This window comes from Hippocampus bargibanti, linkage group LG12, assembly GCF_051943395.1.
Source record: "Hippocampus bargibanti isolate YZ-2025 linkage group LG12, ASM5194339v1, whole genome shotgun sequence".
Lineage (NCBI taxonomy): Eukaryota > Metazoa > Chordata > Actinopteri > Syngnathiformes > Syngnathidae > Hippocampus > Hippocampus bargibanti.
In genome coordinates this window covers 8,351,591-8,374,230 of record NC_142745.1, presented here as the reverse complement: position 1 = coordinate 8,374,230, position 22,640 = coordinate 8,351,591, and the positions used below count along the sequence as shown (strand labels likewise).

The 22,640-nt window shown below is 41.5% G+C and overlaps 1 protein-coding gene across 9 annotated transcripts in view; it reads left to right on the top strand.

Moving 5' to 3' along the window:
* atp2b2 (ATPase plasma membrane Ca2+ transporting 2) overlaps positions 1-22,640 on the top strand; it is a 92,369-nt gene that overhangs the window by 2,385 nt on the left and 67,344 nt on the right. For 5 of the 9 annotated variants that reach the window (XM_089011286.1, XM_089011285.1, XM_089011291.1 and 2 more), the window contains exons 1-2: positions 9,530-9,728; positions 17,596-18,179. In XM_089011286.1, the coding sequence (XP_088867412.1) occupies positions 17,978-18,179 (202 nt within the window). In that variant the 5' untranslated portion in view covers positions 9,530-9,728; positions 17,596-17,977. Of the gene's footprint in view, positions 1-9,529; positions 9,729-17,595; positions 18,180-22,640 lie in introns of those variants that run through there. The other 4 variants (XM_089011289.1, XM_089011284.1, XM_089011282.1 and 1 more) reach the window with 2 other exon arrangements.

The window sequence follows — 22,640 nt, the reverse complement described above, 5'->3', positions numbered from 1 at the left end:
GCAACTTTCAACAGCTTTCACTAGATCTGTTTTTTTCAACTGTCTCTGACACGCATGTGATAAGAATCATAATAATACATTTAATTTATAAGCGCCTTTCAAAACTCTCAAGGACACTTTACAGTCATATATATATATGTTTGTGTGTGTGTGTGTATGGATCGCAAATCAGCACTGAGACATGCCATTTTCTTAGCGTGCGTTTGAAGGGAGTGAACGGAAAAATGCTGTTCACTGAGTGGAAATTGCCCCTGAGAGCAAATAACTTGACCATGCAAATGCTGCGGCCATTAAAGATACAATCAACGACCCCCATGCACTCGCTGCACCGCGCTACGGGCCCGTTAGCCCGAGCACGGCAAATAACCGAAACGAATGCTACTCCTGACTGGCATCCAGTCCAGGTGGACTTTGTTTCTGCTGTCTGATAGGCAGAATGAGCCAAAAACAAAATCTGAGCAAATTCGGGGTTGCCGCTCTACGTCATATTTTCGATTCACGAATAAATTCGTGAATGGCAGTGAATGAGTTAATACATTTGGGGAAACAGTAATTGGAGTGTGGTGGTAAAGTGTTAACGTGTCCATTTATGTGCGACAGCTTTTTTAAGTCATATACCTCTGGGTGTAACCTTCAAGTGTTTTGAAGTAATTTCGGGGACAGTGGTTACTACAGTGGACATCCCTTCATGTCATTCGTTATCATTAATGGTGGATGAATGAGTACATTGGATGACACATGTTAAGGACTCTTTCCATCTCCAATTTTCGATAATACGTTTTTGTGCGCTTACTCTCCCCGCGTTTTGGTTTCATCTGCATCCTCTGACAATCTTCACATTACTCACAGATTCAACCCACCTTGTCACCTCCCTCACTTTGCTGCAGTGCCTCCTCCTCCTCTTCCTCATCGTCATCATCATCATCACTATACTATCGTCTTCATCGTCATTATATATACCAGCAGGCACATTAACATCTCTGCTCCTCCTCTTTCAAACATCTCGCCTTATCTCAGGGTCCTTTCCTTTAATTCCCGTTCATATGTGTGTGTGCTGTTTTTTCTTGCTGAGGCTTTTTTTTTGTACCCTAGCCTCCTGTCTGCCTTTCATGTGTGATCATCACCATGAGAAATCGTTATTTCATCCTCCTCCCCATCCTTCTCCTCTTCTCCTACAGTGATGAGCTGTGCTGTTCTGAGGAAGCCGATGCCCTTGGTGTGACCGTGACTGAGAGAGGGAGAGGGAGAGACAGACAGAGGGCGACAGAGATAGAGAGAGACAAAGACAGACAGAGAGACAGAAATACACACGCTGAAGCTCTGCAGTAGCAAGTACGTTGTTTTCCCCCTTAGCTGCTCTTTTGTATCTGCAAATGTTCACATTAGAAGGTATCGTTAGAGCAAACAAGAAGCAAATGGGGAAGCACACTTTTTTTTTGGGGGGGGGGGGCTTCTACATATATGTTCTCTTAATCTTTTTTGTTTTATTTATTTATTTTTACATGAGATTCCGGGTATGTCAAGTGGTTAACTCATTCACTGCCATTTCTAAATTTATGCGGGAATTGAAAAGCATGACGTAGAGCGCCATTCCCGAATTGGTTCGGGTTTTGGTTTTTCTTGCTGACAATGTGCAAACGTGTGTCCACTCCAGTGCCAGGGTTTTACAATAAGGTTTTCAGAATATTGAGTTTTAGGATGACATATACATTCAATGCAGCATTAGAAAACGTAGACTCTCTTCTTTCATCAGAAAAAGAGTTAATTCCTAAATTATATGGGTCTGGAGTTATATGAGCTTGAAATGAGGGCAGCTGTCCAAAATACAATGCAATATATTCATATTATTTTTTATAGTGCTTAAACAAAGCTGAAGCTGGAACAAAGTGCTAACATGGAAAAAAAGGAAATGCTTCCCCCTTGTGGAAGGGGAAAAATTGCCAGAGGTCTGACCAGCGCTTTATTCGCACCCAAAAAAGAAAACCCAAAACACGAACAAATTCGGGAATGGCGCTGTATGTCATATTTTCATAAATTCGGCTATGGTAGTGAATGAGTTAATGATGTTCCTACATCTGCAGCCATTTCGCTTGACTGCTTGACTGCGAAATGCCTCCCTTTTCGATTCTGGGTTATAATGACATTGGCTGGCCCACAGCTCCCATCTCAGTGCATCACTTTGTCAGTATACAAGGTCACACTTAGTACCTGGAGAGTGAACTGTAGCAACGGACAAAAAGGACTAAAGTGAACGTCATGTCAGGTTGGAAATGATTTCAACCCTCGCCAATGTTTTCCAATTGGACCGTTAAATGTCGCGGCTTCTTTCTTTAATCCTGCAGTGTCCCCTTCTGAATGGCTCTTATTTGAATGAAAAAAAAAAAAAAAAAAACGGATAATACAGCGTGTTAAATGTCCTCGCTTAAGTCGACCTGGCCTCCTCACTTATTATTTCCTCAAGTGTCACTCAGGATTAGGAGCCATGTTTCTCATCGTCTTGTGCTTAAGTTTTAAAGTCCACAGCTTTTGACATTCAACAAAATGGATGCAAATCAGGTGGATTTAAATCTGGTCTTGATGGAACAGTAACACATTGAACTGCTGAGGCACTTTTATGCAACATGGTGAAAAGTGCTGCAAAGATATGGCGCAGTTTGTTGTTGAACTTTTAATAGTCCAATCTCTTTGAGAAAGTACAGAATTAGCCTACATTCTTTACTGCTTACTGTGTTTGTGTGTGTGCGTGCGTGTGCGTGTGTGTGTGTGTGTATGTGTGTGTGCACGCGTGCGTGTGTGTGTGTGGTGGCGCTCGATGTAGCCTACGTGAGCTAACAATTCTCAATGCCAGGCGGATCAGTTGCATAGCAACAGGAACTTTTTCAAGAGCAGGAAAATGAGCAGTTACGCACAAGAGATGACCCCTCTCAAAATTGAGGCTTGATGATTTAATTTTCATTCAAATTTTATTGTCACTCTCTCATTTTATTCAATACATATATCATTAACTCATTCACTGACATTCACAAATTTATTCAGGAATTGAAAACGTAGAGCGCCATTCCCGAAGTTTGTTTTTTCATGCTTGGGTGCAGATAAAGCGCTGGCCACGGCCTCTGGCAATGCTTTTTTTCTTTTCCACAAGGGGGCAGAATTTCTTTTTTTCCCCCCATGTTAGCGCTTTAGTCCATCTTCAGGGGTTGTTAAAGCGCTGTATAAACCAATATGGGGGCGGGGACAAAAACGGTGGCCACCATTTTCTTTTTAGGAGAACGGGCTCGTTCGCGAACGACACATCACTCATTGTGGCAGCTCCGTGTGTATCCCGAAAAATAGTTTGTCTGCCAAGATAAAATTTTCATAAAATTAATGTTCGTAAGCCGAAAGATTCGTAAGCCAAGGGGTTCGTAAACCGAGGTCTCACTGTACTTCCTTTTGAGGTAAACCTGTAGAAAGAGCTTATAGATGATTGTTGCTAACCTTTAACATGTCCCACAGCTGCTGACGTTGCGCTAATCCAATTTTATTTTTTTTTTAATTTAAAATAATGTACATCATTATTTATTCCTGCCATTTAGTAATTTACACTAATTGTCCTATGCAGGCTTGTGAGAATGGAATTGCAGTGAGCTAGGCGCTGTTTATCAAATTGTTCAATATATTCTACCATTTCTGTACAGCCTACAGTACATAAGTTTGTGCGCTTTGGATGCTGCGGCGTGACAACTTGCATTTAAACACACGCTGCTTCCTTTGCATGTGTCATTAAGTCACTACGCCTTGTCTCACGCCGTGAATGTACTCTTTCTATTTGCTCAATAGATTCTTTCCCTAGAAATAACGCACAATCCCCTCAGCCAATATTGCCTTTCAAGTAACTCAAGTTTTTCTTTCCTTTGCGTCATTTACAAATGAGAAGTCATTGAGGACTTTGAGAGCGCAAATATATATTTTTTTAGGGACACGGAGTTGACATTCAGGTAGCAATACTTTCTCTGAGCATTGTTGGGCTGTGAAAAAAAATCCAAGAGATGTTAAGAATGAAAAGGAAAATTAATCACAAAGGGGTTTTTTCCATTCATTTGACCTTGTGCAATTTCATAACCTTTCATGCAAAAAAAATTGCTTTAATCACCTTTTTTTCTTTGTATTTGTCTTTAGGCATTAAAAAAATAATGGCAGTGGATGGTAACACATCCAAGCGTCCATTGTCGTGGTTGATACACAACAGTGACATTAAAATTAATTTATATAAGAGAAAATGTGAATAGTTGTCCACTCAAGTAACCTCTGATTGACCTTTTGATTATTTTAAATGTTTTGTTTTCAATGTTGTTTTTGAAACTCATTTTCCAATTTCACTTTTAAAATATTAATTTTGTTTTATAATTTTTTAATTGTACTATTGATATAAATTTGTATTTTTATTACTTTTTAAATCTTGTATTTTATTTCTTGTCATTTTTAATTGTTTCCTTTTTTTATTCTGTTTTATTTCTATTATTCTTTATGGTAGATTGTTGATTTTTTATGTATTACTTGATGTTTTTATTTCTACCTTTTCTTCATTCCTGTAGAACATAATATTGATTTTACATTGTTTTTGGCCCCAAACCTCGCACAAAGAAAAACAAGACAACATCATGGCCAGGAGAGAAAAAAATAAATAAATAAAACTGGTGATAAAAGTTGGATGTAACCAGAGAGAGAAATTACTTTATTTTCCAGTGTATAAGCAGTGTTTGAAATAACGTCTGCCCAGAGGCCCGCGGCGTACAACTTTTACGTCGGGCGTACAACTTTCAAAACGTCTCGGCCGGGTGGCCGACAACTTCTTCAAGAAAAAAAAAAGATTATTTTCAAATCAAACATTTGTTTTATTCAATGAAGCAAAGGCTACAAGCAAACCACTACAAACCATGTGGGCTTTCAAAACTTTCTAGTACACTTTTCAGTCACGGTATAGTCCGAAGCACGAAACAGGCTTCTGATTGTCTGCCGTGCCGAGTATGCAAATTGCCAAACGTATGCAAACATTGCATTGTGCACCATGACGACAAACGACAACTGGAGCAAAATCTTCAGCAAGGGATATTTACTATAAATTAAGCAAGGAAGCATTTGTGGCAGGAACTTCCTTAATTTAAAAAAATCCTTCATACTTTGCAATTATTTTTTTTGCATTAGTCGTCTTATTGTATTTCAAGTTATGAAAAATGGGGCAGGCAACTTTATGGCCCGGCAGGCAACTTTTCAGAGTTGTCTGCCCGGGTGTCCGCTAACTTTTTGATCATGAGTTTCAGACACTGGTATAAGGTGCATCGGAGTATAAGGCACACTCCCATTGAATGGTATATTTTCCATTTTTTTTACATATACGTACTGTATAAGGTGCACTGGACTATAAGATGCACCTTGAACGAATGAAAATGTTTTCCAAATATAATATATACATTTATAAAAGTTTTCTAAAGCTATGGCACACCACCTTATAAGGCACTTACAGTAGATGCTGGGGTTACACACGCGACTTCTTCTGCAGGCGGAAATAGTCATTGGCTGATGAAATTAGTTGCAAGACCTGTTGGCTAAATATTATTTCACATATCAGGGGGACCGTTGCACAAGGCGCATTGTCATCTTTTGAATAAAATTAAGGCTTTTGGGTGCGCCTTATATACCGGAAAATACGCTACACAAAACATGTAATGGTTTAAGTTCAAATGATATCAAATTTGATTAATGAATCCCCTTGAATATAAAAGAAAATCACCTTTAGTCATGCAGTTCACCTGCGGGCATTTCCACTTTAATGAAAGTATACACTCAATTTTTATAGCCTTTCTTGTGATTGAAGCAAACAGCAAACGTCTTATGTCTGTTCGGCAGTGTAGGATGTGGGTTTCTCCTTAGCTGATGCTGCTGGGCTGTGCTTGGGGCAGGAAGTTCACAGCCCCAATTCAGCGCTAGGAATGTGATCTTTGATGATGGTACGAAGGCAACACATAGTCCTTCAAAATAAATAAATTAGTTACAAAAAATGAGAAAAAGAAAATATACTTCAGCAGGGTCTTATGTTTGCTTAGCCTACTTTGAATAGAAAAGAGACCGCTTGGGATTTAAATGATGAGCGTAACGCACGTCATTTGATTTGATTTGGGAGGAATGTCGGGGCCATTTGACTGTCATCGCTGGACAGCTCTGGGGCGATTATGCTTTTTTTGCGCCTGTAATGAGCAGCATTTTCACAGCCCCGCTTTGTTCAGCGTGACGATCGGTGCTGTTGGACAGTCTGCGGCATGGCTTGAGGATCCCGCGATGAGAAGTAATTAGCATCAGCACAGAGCGCCGATGCGTATATGAAATTGTCGCGGCTTGGAATTGAAGCGGATTTACATGGGAGAGGAAATGTGAGACAATCGCTTTTCGTTAATGGATGCTACTGCTCCGTGTCTGCTTTCAACATTTTGCTTTTAGCAGACGTGCACATTTTACCATGACGTCCATGATCTATTGGTGAAAAAGACGCTTTGATCCTCTCCGGTTTCATTTAGAACTGCTTCATGCAACAAAGAGAGTGCTAAAAGTGCGAAAGATTGAAAAAAAGTGTCTTTTGTGTTGTGTGACATTATTTGTAGTTGTTTTGACTTCAAGATGGCGCCGCGAGAGTGGCTGCCTTTACAGCAGCTCCTGTATTTTGTTTTTCTACTTCAGTGAAATGTAAATTTCTTCACTGTGAGACAAATAAAAACTCATCTAATCCAATTTTATCAGCAGTTACTTATTTTTGCCAAGATTTTCTTGTTGTGAGTGTCCCGAATAAAGTTGCCAGCAAAAGATTTATTTGTCCTGTCTTAACGAGACTCCAGATGTCCGGACCCCCGGCACCTGGTGGTACCTGCAGCATGTGGTAGCGTGTCCTCTCCTGCTCTTCCTTGCAGCTTTTTGGTGCACTGCAGTTCTGGAATCTTTCAGATGGTGCAACATTGATATTCAGAGCCTGTGTCCGATCCCCATCGCTGCTCTCCTTCCCCGTCTCTCCCTTCCTCTCACTCTGTCCATCGTCCTCTCGTTGTCTACTATGTCCAAGTTAAATAGTCTTAACAGCTGTTCTGTAAAACTAACACTCACTCGAATCTCCCTCCAGAGATTCTCAGAGGGAATGAATGATTGCTACTCGGAGTTCCAATTTCATGACATTGAAACGGGGGTAAGGCATCGTTTATGCTGTATCTTATGGCACTGCTCGTCAAAGACATCACCCTTAATTTTGATTGACACCAGGTAATATCGTATAGGCATTCATTATACCCTACGCCGTATGATAGCCATAGACCAGACGAGGATCGACTGTGTCTTAGAAATGGACACAAAAATGCACAAAATCCGACCATCAGGAACAGTTAGGACGGAAGGAAAAAAAATCATTGGCATCGCCCTTCCACTTGCACACTGCAAGAATCAAAACAAGGGCCCGGAAAATCCGACTGGACCCTCCGCACCCTGCCCACTACCTTTTCCAGCGACTCCCCTCAGTCAGGCGCTACCGATCCATGCGCACCAAATCCAGTAAACATTTAAAAAGCTTCTTCCCGTTAGCCCGGGTTCACTGATTTTCTGCCCCAATTGTACAACTATTAACATATTTCATTCTACCACTCGATACTTTGCACATTGTCTCAAAGGTGTTCTTGAAAGGTACCATTTACATGAAGAGATTAGATTAGATAACATTAGATAATATTAGATAACATTCGATTCGACTCATAAGCGACTCATAAGCACATGCACACTAGGGGTTGGGCCTGCTTTAAAAAAACATTTAAACAATTTAGTCCCACTGTTTCAGATCAGTTTGCGTGTGTCTGGTCAGTTTATAGGCGTGCGTAACTCTATCTCATTTATTAATGAGTTACAGCAGTGTAACTTGGCGGCGTCACCGCTAATGCTCGCTGACACCACCAAGAGTTATTCTCACTGCCTCTTTTGTCATGTGTCATTGCTTGTTTAGAACAAATGCATTTCCTGTCCTACATAGCTGTGAATCATGATTGTGTTTTATTTTGTCTCTGGATATTTATTACTCAGCTGTTCTAAATTGTTTACTCACTGCTATAACGTGATTCCAGTTTGACATATGTAACAAGTATGTCTTCTTAGCGAATCACTTTTTTAAAATTTTCACATCTGATACAACATGCAAACTCTACAGACAGGGCTGTACACCAATTAGAGCAGGGGTGTCAAAGTCATTTTTTGCCGCGGGCCACATTGTAGTTATGGTTTCTTCTCAAGGGCCGTTATGAATTTGTGGAATCCATTAGAATGTTTAAATCCCTTCAAATATTACATATAGAGCACACAGCAAATGAATGAATAACTCGTTTTCAAATCTGAAGTCAAGAATAATGACTTTTATTGTGGTTGACATCCGAAAATATGAATTTTTGGCTCAGATTTTAGCAATCATCATGGCATTTAACAAGTTTGATTTGCTTTCGCGGGCCGAAAAAAATGATGTGGCGGCCCGGATTTGGCCCGCGGGCCTTGACTTTGAAACCTGTGAATTTGAGCCATCACTTTGTTGTTTCTCTTTGACCCCTTTGCTTTTCCAGCACGTCCTCTCATGCATCATCAGGTACCATTTTTTTCAATGTCATTTTTTAATGTTAAAACAGTTCACAAATGGGGGAAAATGGTCTCCCTCTCTTCCTATCTCCCCCTCTCTCTCCCTCTCTTTCTCACTCTCCATCTCTCTCACACCATCTCTCTCCCTCACGCTCTATCTACGTGTCTCTTTTGCTCTCTCTCCCTCTCTTTCCTTCTCTCTTGCTCTCTCTCTTTCTACATCCCTCTGTGTTTCTCTCCCTCTCTCTCCTTTGTCACTCTCTTTATCTCTCTCCATCTCTCTCACACCCTCTCCCGCTTTCTCTCACTCTCTCTCTATCTCTGTGTCTCTTTTGCTCTATTTCTCTCTCTCTCTCTCTCTCTCTCTCTCTCTCTCTCTCTCTCTCTCTCTCCATCTCTCTCATACCCCCCTCCCTCTTTCTCTCTCGCGCTCTCTATATCTATTTTGCTCTCTCCCTCTCTCGTTCCCTCTCTCTGTACCTCTCTCTACCTCTCTCTGTTTCCCCCCCTCTCTCTTTCTCTCTCTTTCTCGCCACCCTCTTTCTATCTCTCTCTCTCCATCTCTCTCTCTCTCCCTCACACACACAAAGATGCACAGCACCCCTCACTGCCTGCCAACATGGTACAGGCTGCACAGTGAGATGGCCCCAACAGCACTGTGTGTGTGTGTGTGTGTGAGAGAGAGAGAGAGAGAGAGAGAGAGAGAGAGAGAGAGAGAGAGAGAGAGAGAGAGAGAGAGAGAGAGAGAGAGAGAGAGAGAGAGAGAGAGAGAGAGAGAGAGAGAGAGAGAGAGAGAGAGAGAGAGAGAGAGAGAGAGAGAGAGAGAGAGAGAGAGAGAGAGAGAGAGAGAGAGAGAGAGAGAGAGAGAGAGAGAGAGAGAGAGAGAGCTCCTCACACACACACATGCACATACACTCACAGACAGTCACACACCTACATTCACATTCTCACACACACAAACACACATACATTCACGCGCGCGCACACACTTAGCACATTGCTGCGGTGGTTAGTCCGCTGCCGCCAACACCGCCGCAGCCGCATGTGCTGGTGCGCTCGCAGGTGGATTGTAGGACTGCTGGTCCCCGTAACCTTGATGTTATGTAAGTTCTTTTCGTGTTGTTTTTGTCCGTTGTTTGGATTCAAATGCAAATTGTGAAAATTGGGAATGGAATGTGCATTTACGGTCCCTGTTATGGATGTTCATTGCACATCTTCACGGCTGACTCCCGCTTTTTGCCATCCGTTGGAATTAGTCGGGACCGTTACGCTAGCGTTGGTGGGGGTGACCGGCGAGCATGTCCGATAAATGGCTTGCTCGTCACGGATTCGAATGCCTGCGGCGGCCACTTTGGCACATATGTCAATGCGCCCACAGATCAGCGCTAAAACAAGCGGCATATCCACGGACTTGAAGATATCCCATATTGGAAAAGCCGGGATGGCTGCTTGACCTTAACGATACGACTGCATATTATGCAAGAAATTACCTTCCACCTTCATCATTGTCACTGCTCATTTTTTAAAAAACATTTCATTACTATCGTGGATGGTGATACCCAAACAGAAGGAGGACAAAACACGTCCCAATACGAATCGATGATTATTGGACTGGTCCATTGGTGCCCTATCTGGTTGACACAGGATGTTCAAAAATGGTCATGTACGGATAAGTTATTTTGAAGCCTTTCATAACCCTACTGGAGATTACTAAAACATACATGGTTGAAATAGGGCTACGAGAACAGTTGCGGATCATTTCACCAAAGTAATTACAGTGATTTAAAAAACATTTAGTACAGTTGGAAGTCAGCTTTTTCTGTCCCTCTCTTAACTCATTCGCTGCCATTCCCGACATTATTTGGGAATTGAAAAGTGTGATGTGGGGCGCCATTCCGGAATTTGTTCGGGCTTTGGTTTTTCTTCCAGGGTGTGCCGATATAGTGCTGGCCAGACCTCTGGGAATGTTTTTCCCTTCCACGAGGGTGCATCATATGCCTTTTGTCCATGTTAGCGCTTTGTTACAACTTCAGCTGTTGTTAAAGCGCTATATAAACCAATATGTATGTATTGCATTGTATTTTGGACAGCCGCCCACATTTCAAGCTCACATAACTCCAGACCCATATAACTTAAGAGTTAACTGTTTATTCTCATGAAAGAAAGGGGTCTAAGGTTTCCTACACTGTATTGAATGTCTATGCAGTCCTAAATCTCAACATTCTGTTGGTCCTGCAATTTGAGTGAAAATGACACAAACCCTGGCACTGGAGTGGACACATTTTTGCACATTGTCGTGCAATGAATGGGTTAAAATGTGATAAAACTGCATGTTTAAAACCGACAACAGGCCAATATTCAACTCGTGTGTCCTGTACATTCATATCACTCCATGCGATAATATTACAGTTTCAACTTGGTGAGAATGGTGTACGGAAGGTGCCAATTTTGTGGAAAATATCCAAATCGAAGGTACACTTCAACCTTATGAAAATTGACCGGACCATAATGGCCTGTCTTTTCATGCTTTGTTCAACACTTTGTGAAAGGCCTTTTTCTGTTCTTATACGTACTTATACCCTAACCGCTGTGTTTGGTACCTCAACATTGAGGTGCGATATGGTGTGGTACTGGTTGGTGATTTCGGCACTGTTCCAAAAAACATATATTTTTTTCATTTCCTTTAGGTCCTGTTTCGACTGTGATTGGTAAACGTGACCAAATTTTTTATTACGGAAATTCGGAGCAACATCAAACCGACAGCCTTCACTCATTTCAATTGACCTACCGTATTTTCCCGTGTATGAGACGCACCGAAGCATAAGGCGCACCCCCTATAAATGGTGTATTTTCAATCTTTTTCCATATGTAAGTCGCAGCGGACTATAAGGTGAACCTTCAATCAATCAAAAAAAGTTTTCCAAATATAAGGCACACCACATTATAAGGCACTACAGTAGAGGCTCAGGTTACGCACTACTTCTTGTACAGGGGGAAATGGAATCAGTAGCTGCTGACAGTAGTTTTGAGACCTGTTGTGGCTCAAAATTACATACCTGCATATAAGGCGCACGGTCATCTTTTGAAGAAAATCAAGGGTTTTTGGGTCCGCCTTATACACCGGAAAATACAATAATTAAAACATTATGGAAACGATTTCCCCTTGGTGGGAACAATCTCCTTTTGTCACATTAGCCCTGTGTTTGTTAGTCAGAGCAGAATGTACTTTTGCCCATTTTTGCACTCTAACTGAAGGTTGAAACTTCAAGTTTATTTCCTTTTACTCATACTGGTTTGAATGAATTTTACATCATAGTAGTCGGGAAATCATCCAGCACGTCAATGACTGCCCTCGTGGCTGTAACATTATGTACAGCTAATAGCCACAACCTGCATTGCACATTGAGTGCTCGTATCGCGGCTGAAAATGTCACGTTATCGAACTGAGAGCGGATGGGAGCACATTAGCGGCACTTTACTCTCAGGCTAATTGGGAAAGTATGAAAAATGTTAACGTAATAACTTAGATACGGTAAGCATGATGAAATAGTCGATTGTACCGTGCGACCGACACCTGCAAGGTGTCCTAATTGTATTTGGAGCAATATGCTTTCCTCAAGGCCGACCTGAATTTTGATTGGACAGCATTTCAGGCCATTATCATTTATCATACCAGTCCCACTGATCTCCTTAAAGGACAACCGACGTCTCCGGACAAGTTGTGTCCATAATTTGTAAAATGACTTCTACTGAGCGTATTTTACAAAGATTCCATCGCATATAGCTATATTTTACGTTTTAAGACTCGCACTGAATATTCCGCAAGTCTTGTTTTTGAGTTGGTGACGAGTCCGTACGTGACGTCACTGAAGGAACGACCGAAAAAAAAAGGACACATTGTAGTAGTCCTTCCATCACGTCAATGCATTTTGCTGTTCTTGTTTGGTCTGAAAACGTCATGTTGCACCAAAAAGAGCCAGAAGAGGGCGACCAAGCTCCATATAAGGAATTTATCAGCCTGTGGAAACGGGCTGATTAATTCCTCACAGGACCTTGGTCGCCATTTTCTGCCTCTTTTTTTGGTTAGAGATTTCCCTCCAATGTTGCCTCAAAATGGCATGGAATAAATTCTTTAATCGATTGCAAACATGTATGCTCGCCTCTTCAGAACTATTTGAATCATATGCATAACTGGATGTGTAACAAGAAAGCATATTCTCCGAATCTGAAGCCATTGTTTTGATTCTCCAGCAATGCAAGACGTCGTGGCGTGACGTCAAGGACTGGGGGCGGGACTTTCTGAAAATGCCCAATTCGCAGCTCAATTTTTTGCAGATTGTGGACACTTTAAGTCATTTTTATTGGTGTTTTGCATTTAAATAAAAATATCATACTGCATGTTTTGGGTATTTTAGATGCTATAAAACGTTTTTCTGATGTCAGTTAGGAAACAAAAAAGTGACGTTGGTTGTCTTTTAAGTGTATTTCCTTCCCCCCTTCTCAATTCTGCCTTCTCACCAAGACAGCGACAACTTTCCAAATTAGGCCCGTGGAGGTTTTTTTTAATACTCTTGTTGACTGCTACATAAGCGTAGATAAAAATGTCACAGCTCGGATCCATTATCAGTGGTTCCTTTGCTTGAATATGATTTCGCTTTCAGTCCTCTAGATTAGATTGGATCGGATTTAGCTTTATTAGTCTCACAGTGGAGAAATTCACATTTCAAAATTATGAAAGGAAAGAAAGAAGCAGAAAAACAACATAAAGGAGCCTGCTGGAAAGGCAGCCACTCTCGCGGCACCATCTTGAAGTCAAAAAGATTAAAAAAAAACTAAATAACTTTATAATTTAGTGGAAGGATCATATTTTCGGCATTAGAATTGTAAATTGCTCCACTGTGAGACTAATGAAGGCATATCCAATATCCCAGAATAAGATGGCAGCGTGGACGGCAGTGCCTTGTAAAGGCATCTATTAGAAAGTTAGCATGTTATGTTTAAAATGTCTTTCTGTCCTTCCATCACTTTTTAATTTTTTTAATTGTCTTTGCAAAATGCGATGGACTATCTGCATTGTTCACCTTTGTAGTTTTCAGTGTTTTATAACTATACAGTACTCAAGGCAGTGACTCTCGTGATTATTTTATTTACTTCTATACGCAGTGCGATAGACTTGTTCTACTCGCCAGGCTTTTTTTCTATCCTCCTATTCCACCTTATCTCCCCCGAGACAGCTGAATTCAAAGATAGACTAACATCCCTTTCTATTTCCAATCCTCCTTTCTAGGCCTGATGCCCAATGTCCTATTTTTCAGGCAAACCTCATAATCAACAAGACTCCTCCCTTTAGTTTTTTTCTTGTTTCACTGGGTTTCACTGTTAAGTGTTAAATGATCCCAAACCTTTGGACATTCTTTGTCTTTTATGGACTCTTTGGCCCTGCTCATCAGTCATCATTTGTGGATTATAAAAATGAGAAGGTGATTGTATCCGCTATTGCCCAAATCCAACTCGGTGGCACGTATAGCATGTGTGTGATGTTTGCGGAGGCGGTGGGACAATTCTTGTTGGTCAGCTATCTGATTTGGGGGACATTTTATGTTTGAAAGTAGCTTAACTCATTCACTGCCATTCCCGAATTTATTCGGGAATTGAAAAGCATGAAGTGTAGCGCCATTTCTGGTTTTATTTTTCCTTGCGGAGGGATCACACCTCTTGTTTTTGCCTTCCACGAGGGGGTAGTATTTACCTTTTGTACAGCTGCCCCCATTTCAAGCTCAGATAACTCCAGACCCATATAACAAATACAATACAGGTAACATCCGACTTACGACCGAGTTCCGTTCGGACCGAACGGTCGTAAGTCAAAATGATCGTAAGTCGAAATCCATTAAAAAAGTTGAATAGAGACTCGTAGGCTTAATGACTGGCAAACTCCCCCCTCTGGTGCCATCACATGGTCGATTGCTGTGCGGGAGTGAGATGCTGGCTGGCTGGCCAAAATTGTCGTTGCCTTGCCGGCCTGCTAATGCATTGGGGTGCCAGGCGTCGAATTAAAATTGTAAAAATAGGGTCTGGAGGTCGTGGTCGTAAGTACGGGTGGTCTAACCGGTCTTAAGTTGGATGTTACCTGTATCTCCAGAGCAACTTTTTTTCTGGTAAAAGAAGAGAGTCTAAGGTTTCTTACGCTGTATTTAATGTTTATGTAGTCCTAAAATTTAATATTCTGTGGGTCCTGCAATTTGAGTAAAAATGACAAAAACCCTGGCACATGAGTGGGACACATTTTTGCACATTGTCTGGCAGTGAATGAGTTAAGCTTGTTTCTGACTAGTATTTGATGTTTTGATGTGATTTTCTTTTGACGCTTATTTCAGTTAATAGTAGACCAATCATTAAATTATTCATTACCAACCAAAATGCTGATACATATTATCGATATTTGATTCTATCCCTGAACATCTCACTCACACTGCAATATTTGAAGTTTATTTGATTTCTACCTCCTTATATTTGCTGGTGGGTTTTAATTGGAGACTGTTTGATTCAATTATTAACAGTATGAATAAATGTGTGTTTAGTGATGTGGTTGTAGTTTGGAGTGCCGCACTGCATCACACAGAGAGGCCATAACAATATTTTCATGACCTTACCTGATGCAGTGGTGGCCTGTGAGTCAATCGTCCCTTGGAGGATTCTTTTGCACTGCTTTTCCTCAGAGGAAGGGGGCGCTGTTTGCCAGTGGTCCTGCTGCCGCCTCTGCTGCTGCTGCCATGGCCACAGCTCAAATCTAAGCACTGTGCACAAGGACATTTTTAGAAAGTGTGTCAGGTCAACGTAAGATGAACACGTTTCCATCATCATAGCTTGGACTCAAAGTGAATGCTTATTGCCATATACCCGGGATGCGCATATGTTGTATGATCAGGTGGTTAGAGCATCTTGTCCAAAATAAAGCTTGCATACCATATGGCGTCCACTTTTGTAAAAGCCAATTAGGTGTGCTTCTATTGTGGTTTGAAAAAAAAATGCTTTTTTGAAAGCTTTTAATTACAGTTTTCGTATAGTCTGCATTTGGACCTGCAACGTGGGCTCTTGTTAGTCATTAGTCACTGTCAGGTCATGAGAGCCAAAAGTGAGTGAAAGGAGACATGAGAGGAGACACGGACACAGTGGGAGATGGGAGAGAAGGAGAAGTGGGGGGAGGGGGGAAGAAGGGGAGAGATCTTTAACTTTATATCTGCAACCAAATGCATTTTTTCTCCTTCAGCCATTGCGGGTTGGCTATTAAAACAACACAACAATATATTTACTTATGCAGCTTGCTACAGATACAGCGTGCTACCTCTGGTCAGTATGCTCTTATCACTAGCAGGTAGTGATACTAGTGACAAGCCAATCATGTGACTAGCCAATCATAGCTTGGCAAAACTCTGGTGTTTCCAGCGCCTTCCAGTCGGCCTTAGGTTGCCAACTTGAAGTCTGATTTGTTAAAGCAACAGTTTCATTGACATTAATTTGTATACTCCAGGGCCTGCAGAACTGATTGTGAAGGCGTCCGGATAGATTTCTGACCCTGGTAACAAATGATGGCTCAAATGTGATTGGTTAAATGCTTAAATACGAAAACACACATCTGGAAGCAGCACAACAGTGGGAAAGTAATGAAAGGAAGCTGAAAGACAATTTGGAATAATTTATTAAGAATTCATGGACAAAATATACATCACATTTTAGGCCAGCAGAGAAGGCCTTGCTGGCCCTGACGGCCCACCACTGGTTTTAATGAATGATAAATTATGCTGAAGGCAATGCGTCGGTAACGACCTTACATCGTTACCACGTAGGCTTAGTCATGCTGATGAGGTGATATCAGAGCGAATGGGGCAATCAGAGGCAGTCATAGACCAGAATCAGTCAGACAAAAGAAATAATCAGGTTAGCTTCAGGGAGTAGTCCACTGCTTCCCCCAAATTACAGCAGGGACCTATCAAAGCAAAGGTCTGGCACCGCCACCTCTGTCCATTAGGGTATATAGTATATAATGCCAGAGCTACCAGCACAACTTTAGTTCGATGATGAAGCTTTTCGGATGAGTAGCAAAACGTCCGACACCTTCAAACAAGTACAGATGACGGCTGAAGAAACCTTTTCACCTATGCTGAGGCAAATACAAATAATATAGACCTGTGACATGAACAGCAACAAAATTAGTAAGCCGTAATAGAGCAAAAAAAATGACGATGGTCAATAGACTCCACTTACAGCTGAAAACCCTTCATACACCAATAATGACAACATGATCGTCTGTCCAATGTGTTGAAATAATTGACATGGAGGCCATTGACTTTGAAAAACATTCTGTTAGCTATGCAGGCAATTTACTTTCTGGCATGTTAGTATTAGCGAGACAACAGCATTGCATGTCAGACCAAACCTCGACTGACTTAATCATAAGAAGAAGTTTACAATGAAATAACGATAAGAAAGGACGTCCAATTGTCTTGTTGTCTGATGAAATGGGCCCTGATACAAAGGTGTGACGCCAACGCACCCCCTCAACCTCATCCCACGCGCCCCCTTTCCTAGTCAGCCCAACCTCCCCGGCGACAGCGCGACGCTACGTGGCGCCTCTTCCATTTTGTCGTCAGAGCGGCTCCCGGCATCTCTTCCCCCCCGCGCGCACACACCTCCTCTTTCTCCGCATCCGAAAGGAGCATCCTCTTCTTTCTCCTCCTCATCCTCGCACTGCCGCTCTCTCTCTCTCTCTCCCTCTCTCCGGTTGTCCTCAGAATGAGGTTAGCAGCTCCATTAGCACCGCTGCACCGACACAGAACCGGTGGAGTTACCGCAGTGGCATGCTGTGGTTATACCTTGGTGCAACGCTCCTGCTCCCGCGCTGTCCTTCACGTTCTGTCTTCTTGGAACTAACCTCCTCCTCTTCCTGGTCTCCATCTTTCTAACCGGCAGTGATGGGGAGTACCACCATGTAGAGGCGGCAGCCGTATCGCAGCAATGGGAAGCCACGCGTGGAGCAGGTCTGGACTGCAGCCGTGGTGAGCCTGAGCCCCCGCATCGACCAAACCTCACGACCTTCTCAGGACTTGACCACAGGGGCCGTCCGACGCTCACCTGGATGCTCCCCAGTCTGTGCTTCGTTGCCCCCCACCCCTCCTTACCCCTCTTCATCTGCTATGATGCTGAAACAGATGCTCCAATAATAGGATTTTGTCCTCCTTTTTAATATCTTCACAAGTGGCATTCCCATGTATTACTTTTTTTTGTAGTCTACTTGAATCCCCCTTTGGAGATTGATCTTACCCCTATTAGCAATAACAGACTGTCCGGCATCATGGGAGACATGTCCAACAGCGATTTCTACGCCAAGAACCAAAGAAATGACGGCGCCAACCATGCGGCGGGCTTCGGCTGTTCGCTCATGGAGCTCCGCTCGCTCATGGAGCTTCGCGGCACAGAGGCGGTGGTCAAGCTCCAGGAGGACTACGGGGGTGTTGAGGGACTGTGCAAGCGTCTGAAAACCTCACCCACGGAAGGTGAGTCCCCCACCGACGCACTCACACACTCTGCTGTGCGTGTGGATGCGTGATATCTTGTCCTGACGTGTCCATGACTCACATCCTGCTGGGATGTGAGTCTCAGAGAACGTGGTTGGAGGAACATCCTCACAAGAGAGGGAGTCCCTTTTGAAATGCATCTTTTCGGCCAGGTCTGCTGTTGAGCATGTAGAGGAGTCTGACCCCCTCACTCCCACCCGCAGCCTTCCATGTCATTCTCGCGTCAGTCAATCAAGCGTAATGTAGGAAAGGTGTCCGATTGATCTTTATTTCAAGATATTACTTTTCACAGATTATCGAAAATTATATCATACATGTTAAATTTCACGATTTGGTCGGGAGACTACCGATTTTGACCACAGTACTCACAATAATTATTTTTATTATAAAATTATATTATATATTATTAATAACAATTAATAAGGTGGAACAAAAGAAAATGTAAATAATAAATAATACATTTTTAAACTAATTGAATGCATAAATAAACAATGAAAGCATTTTTGTGTTTTATTGACTTCTAATTTACACTTTTGTAACGCTTACATTATTTAAACACGCAACCATGAAAATCTCTCGATTTATGATTTCTGAAACATAACATGTATGCTATATGCTTGTCAATATTGCTGTATTACTTGATTTTTTGTTATTTCAAGGAATATCCATACCGCAACGCAATGCTAATTTTTGGTTAGCCTGTCAGTGGGATTTTACATTGACTACTAGCATTAGCACTAGCGATGTTTCTAAAAGAAAATACGTCTTGGACAGTGTTTTAATACACATTGTGTGGAATGTGATTTCTTGTGCGTTTAGTTTGTAGTAAACTCCTACTGGGGTGTCGCAAAACAGCTTGAAGCACACTTGGGGAGGACAAAGGACAAAAATGGTCACGACAAGATGGATTCATATTAGTTTCATAATGTTGGAAAATCAAAGTGAGGTCGGTAGAGCAACAGGATTGAAGGGATTGACATCAGCAAGCAACTTTATTTCATGTAAAGAAGAACATTCCATTTTTACTGGAGTAGATGTGGAAGACGGATAGCTTTTCTTTTTTTGAATCCGCCGAATGTTGCTTTGCTACAATCACCCTTGCCCTAATGGATAGATGGCGCCGTTTCATCAAACGAAAAGCACCAGGCATGAATTGATTCCTGTGGTCCTACGTGTAAGTGATAGCTTTCAATTTAAACTATACTTCGCAAGTGTGTCTCTTCGTGGGTGCCATTTTTAAGATGTTGTTTAACATAATGTACACACCATACACCACAGGTGTCAAAGTCAAGGCCCGCGGGCCAAATCCGGCCCGCCACATCATTTTTTTCGGCCCACGAAAGCAAATCAAACTTGTGAAATTTCATGATGCTTGCTAAAATCCAAACCAAAATTTCATATTTTTGGATGTAAACCACAATAACAGTCATTATTCTTGACTTCAGATTTGAAAACTAGTTATTCATTAATTTTGTGTGTGCTCTATATGTAATATGTGGAGGGGATTAAACATTCTAATGGCTTCCCCAAATTCATAACAGCCCTTGAGAGGAATCCATAACTACAATGTGGCCCGCGGCAAAAAATTACTTTGACACCCCTGCCATACACGGTTTATACGTATATACACAGACTGTGGAGGTGCCTTTTTCTCTATATAACAGTGTGTCGGCACAACATCAGTCAGTGAAACGGACTCCTCATCTGAGTCACAAACAGTATTCACAAATTTTGGAACTCGGCGCATACACAAGATTTATTAGGCTTCCCGTCTTTTTTGGAGACAACTTTTAAGACTTTTAAGTGCACCCGGTGGTTGTGAAAATATGGTACACACTGTGTTGATGGTACATTAACCATTTTGCTTCAATTATAATTTTATATGGTCGCCAAAAGCCAAAATTAAAACAAGATTACATTTTGATGGACTGTCCAGCCCTACTAGAGGCTCTTCTTTATTGTATATCAATAAATAAACAACAGTAAAAATACAGTTGTAGCTCGACAAGCACTGTGTACTGGATAATTTAGAGTTGTCACATTGCAGATCTTGAAATAAGGGACACTCCTCAAGGCGTCACAGAAAAAAAAACACACAGGTGAAAGAAATTTGAGGGGCTGGCTCCCCAAAACCCTGAAATGCAAAGAATCATGTGTATATATATTTTTTTTTAAATATGAAAAAAAGACAACAATCGTGCTTTGCCACAAAGCAATTAGTTGGGGGTTTTGGCTATTTCTGGCAAGGCTCTGTTTTCCATTTTTCATTTTTGTCCATTTTCCCTGATAGGACAACTGACGTCTCCGCACAAGTTGTGTCCATAATTCGTAAAATGGCTTCAAATGACTTCTACTGAGCGTATTTTAATAAGATTCCACCACATATAGCTATATTTTACGTTTTAAGACTCGCACTGAATATTCAGGAAGTCTTGTTTTTGAGTTGGTGACGAGTCCGTACGTGACTTCACTGAAGGAACGCCCCTGACCAAAAAAAAAGACACATTGTAGCAGTCCTTCCATCACGTCAATGTATTTTGCTGTACTTGTTTGGTCTGAAAACCTCATGTTGCACCAAAAGCCACCAGAAGAGAACAACCAAGCTCCATGGAAGGAATTTATCAGCCTGTGGAAACGGGCTGATTAATTCCTCACAGAAGCTTGGTCGCCATTTTCTGCCTCTTTTTGGGTGATACATTTCCCCCCAATGTTGCCTCAAAATGGCACGGAATACATTATTTAATCGATTGCAAACATGTATGCTTTCCTCTTCAGAACTATTTGAATCATATTCATAACTGGATGTGTAACAAGAAAGCATATTCTCCGAATCTTATGCCATTGTTTTGATTCTCCAGCGTGACGTCACGAACTGGGGGTGGGACTTTCTGAAACTGGCCACTTCCGGTTTAAAATTGAAGTACTTTTTAGACACTTTAAGTCATTTTTATTGGTGTTTTGCATTTGAATAAAAATATCTTACTGTGTGTTTTGGGTATTTTAGATGCTATAAAACGTTTTTATGATGTCAGTTAGGAAACAAAAAAGTGACGTCGGTTGTCCTTTAACTCAATCATTGCTATTCCCGAATTTATTCGGGAATTGGAAAGCATGACATGGCGCGCCATTCCCGTATTTGTTCGGGTTCTGTTGTTTCTTGCCGGGGGGTGCATTTCAGGCTTCAGTCAGACCTCTGGTAATGTATTTTTCCTCCCACGATGGGCAGAATTGGTCATTTTTACCGCCGCCCCTGTTTCAAGCTCAGATAACTCCAGCCCTATATAACTTAAGAATTAACTTTTTTTCTGATGAAAGAAGAGAGTCTGAGGGTTCTTATGCTGCATTGAATATTTATGTACTCCTAAAACTCAATATTCTGTGGGTCCTGCAATTTGAGTGAAAATGCCAAAAACCCAGGCACATCCTCTGGCAGTGAGTGACTTAATAGGTGATCGATCACATGATATTATGATGTATTTGATTGTGTCGACCACGTGTGGAATGTTGTAGTGTGTATGTTAATGCTTTGAATCCAAATTTGACTTCATTTATTTACTTATTATTAAAGACCACTCTGACTTGGCCTTCCTGCGGTAATTCAAGCACATGTACATATTTTTTTTTAAATCACCTCTGAAAATTGCCTTCATCTAAAGTCCGCCTTCAAGGCACTCTGCTGTTGCAGCACCGTCTTAATAAACAAGATTGCGCGCGGAGTTGCATACCAAGTGCAGTGAATGACTCAGACAAGAGTTACGGTGCAACGCAATGCCCGCAGTGTCGCCAATGATATTTGAAAATGAAACTGATTTGCAAAGTGCAATAAAATTAACATAAGTGACACATAATTTCTCACAAGCGCCCATTTTATTAGTGTACTGAATACCGGTAGAGAATTAACTGCTTGTGAACCCGCACCAAATCCAAGCCCCCAGTCATAAGAAATAAAAGGAGGAATTGAATAATTATTGATATGTTTTACATATCTGCCGGATCTGTTGTTGTTTTGTGCCACTGCTTGAAGCACAGATGATGCATTTCAGTTCATTCAGAACATGCCGTTCTATTTTGCGTGGCCAATCCTTCTTTGTTTCTGTACTCACATCAAAGTGTCTTAACATTTTTGCTTGCTATTTTTAATACGCGTCAAGTCACGACACAATTTGGGGAAAGGGGTGGGGCACGTGGAAGGAACTGGTTTGCTTCCACGTCACAGGGTGGCAAAATTACCGCTGGCGTTACTGTTTTTCATTTGATTGTTTTATATTCATGGCTTCAACTTGTTTTTCACAGTGTAAATATTTGAAAACAGTGTTTTGTTTGCCAAGTTCAGTGATTGACTACATAGATTTATGACTTCATGTACAAATTTGGGTTCTGTTACCGCCATAGAAACGGAATAGTGATAAACCCAGAACCCCACATAAAACGTATTTCGGC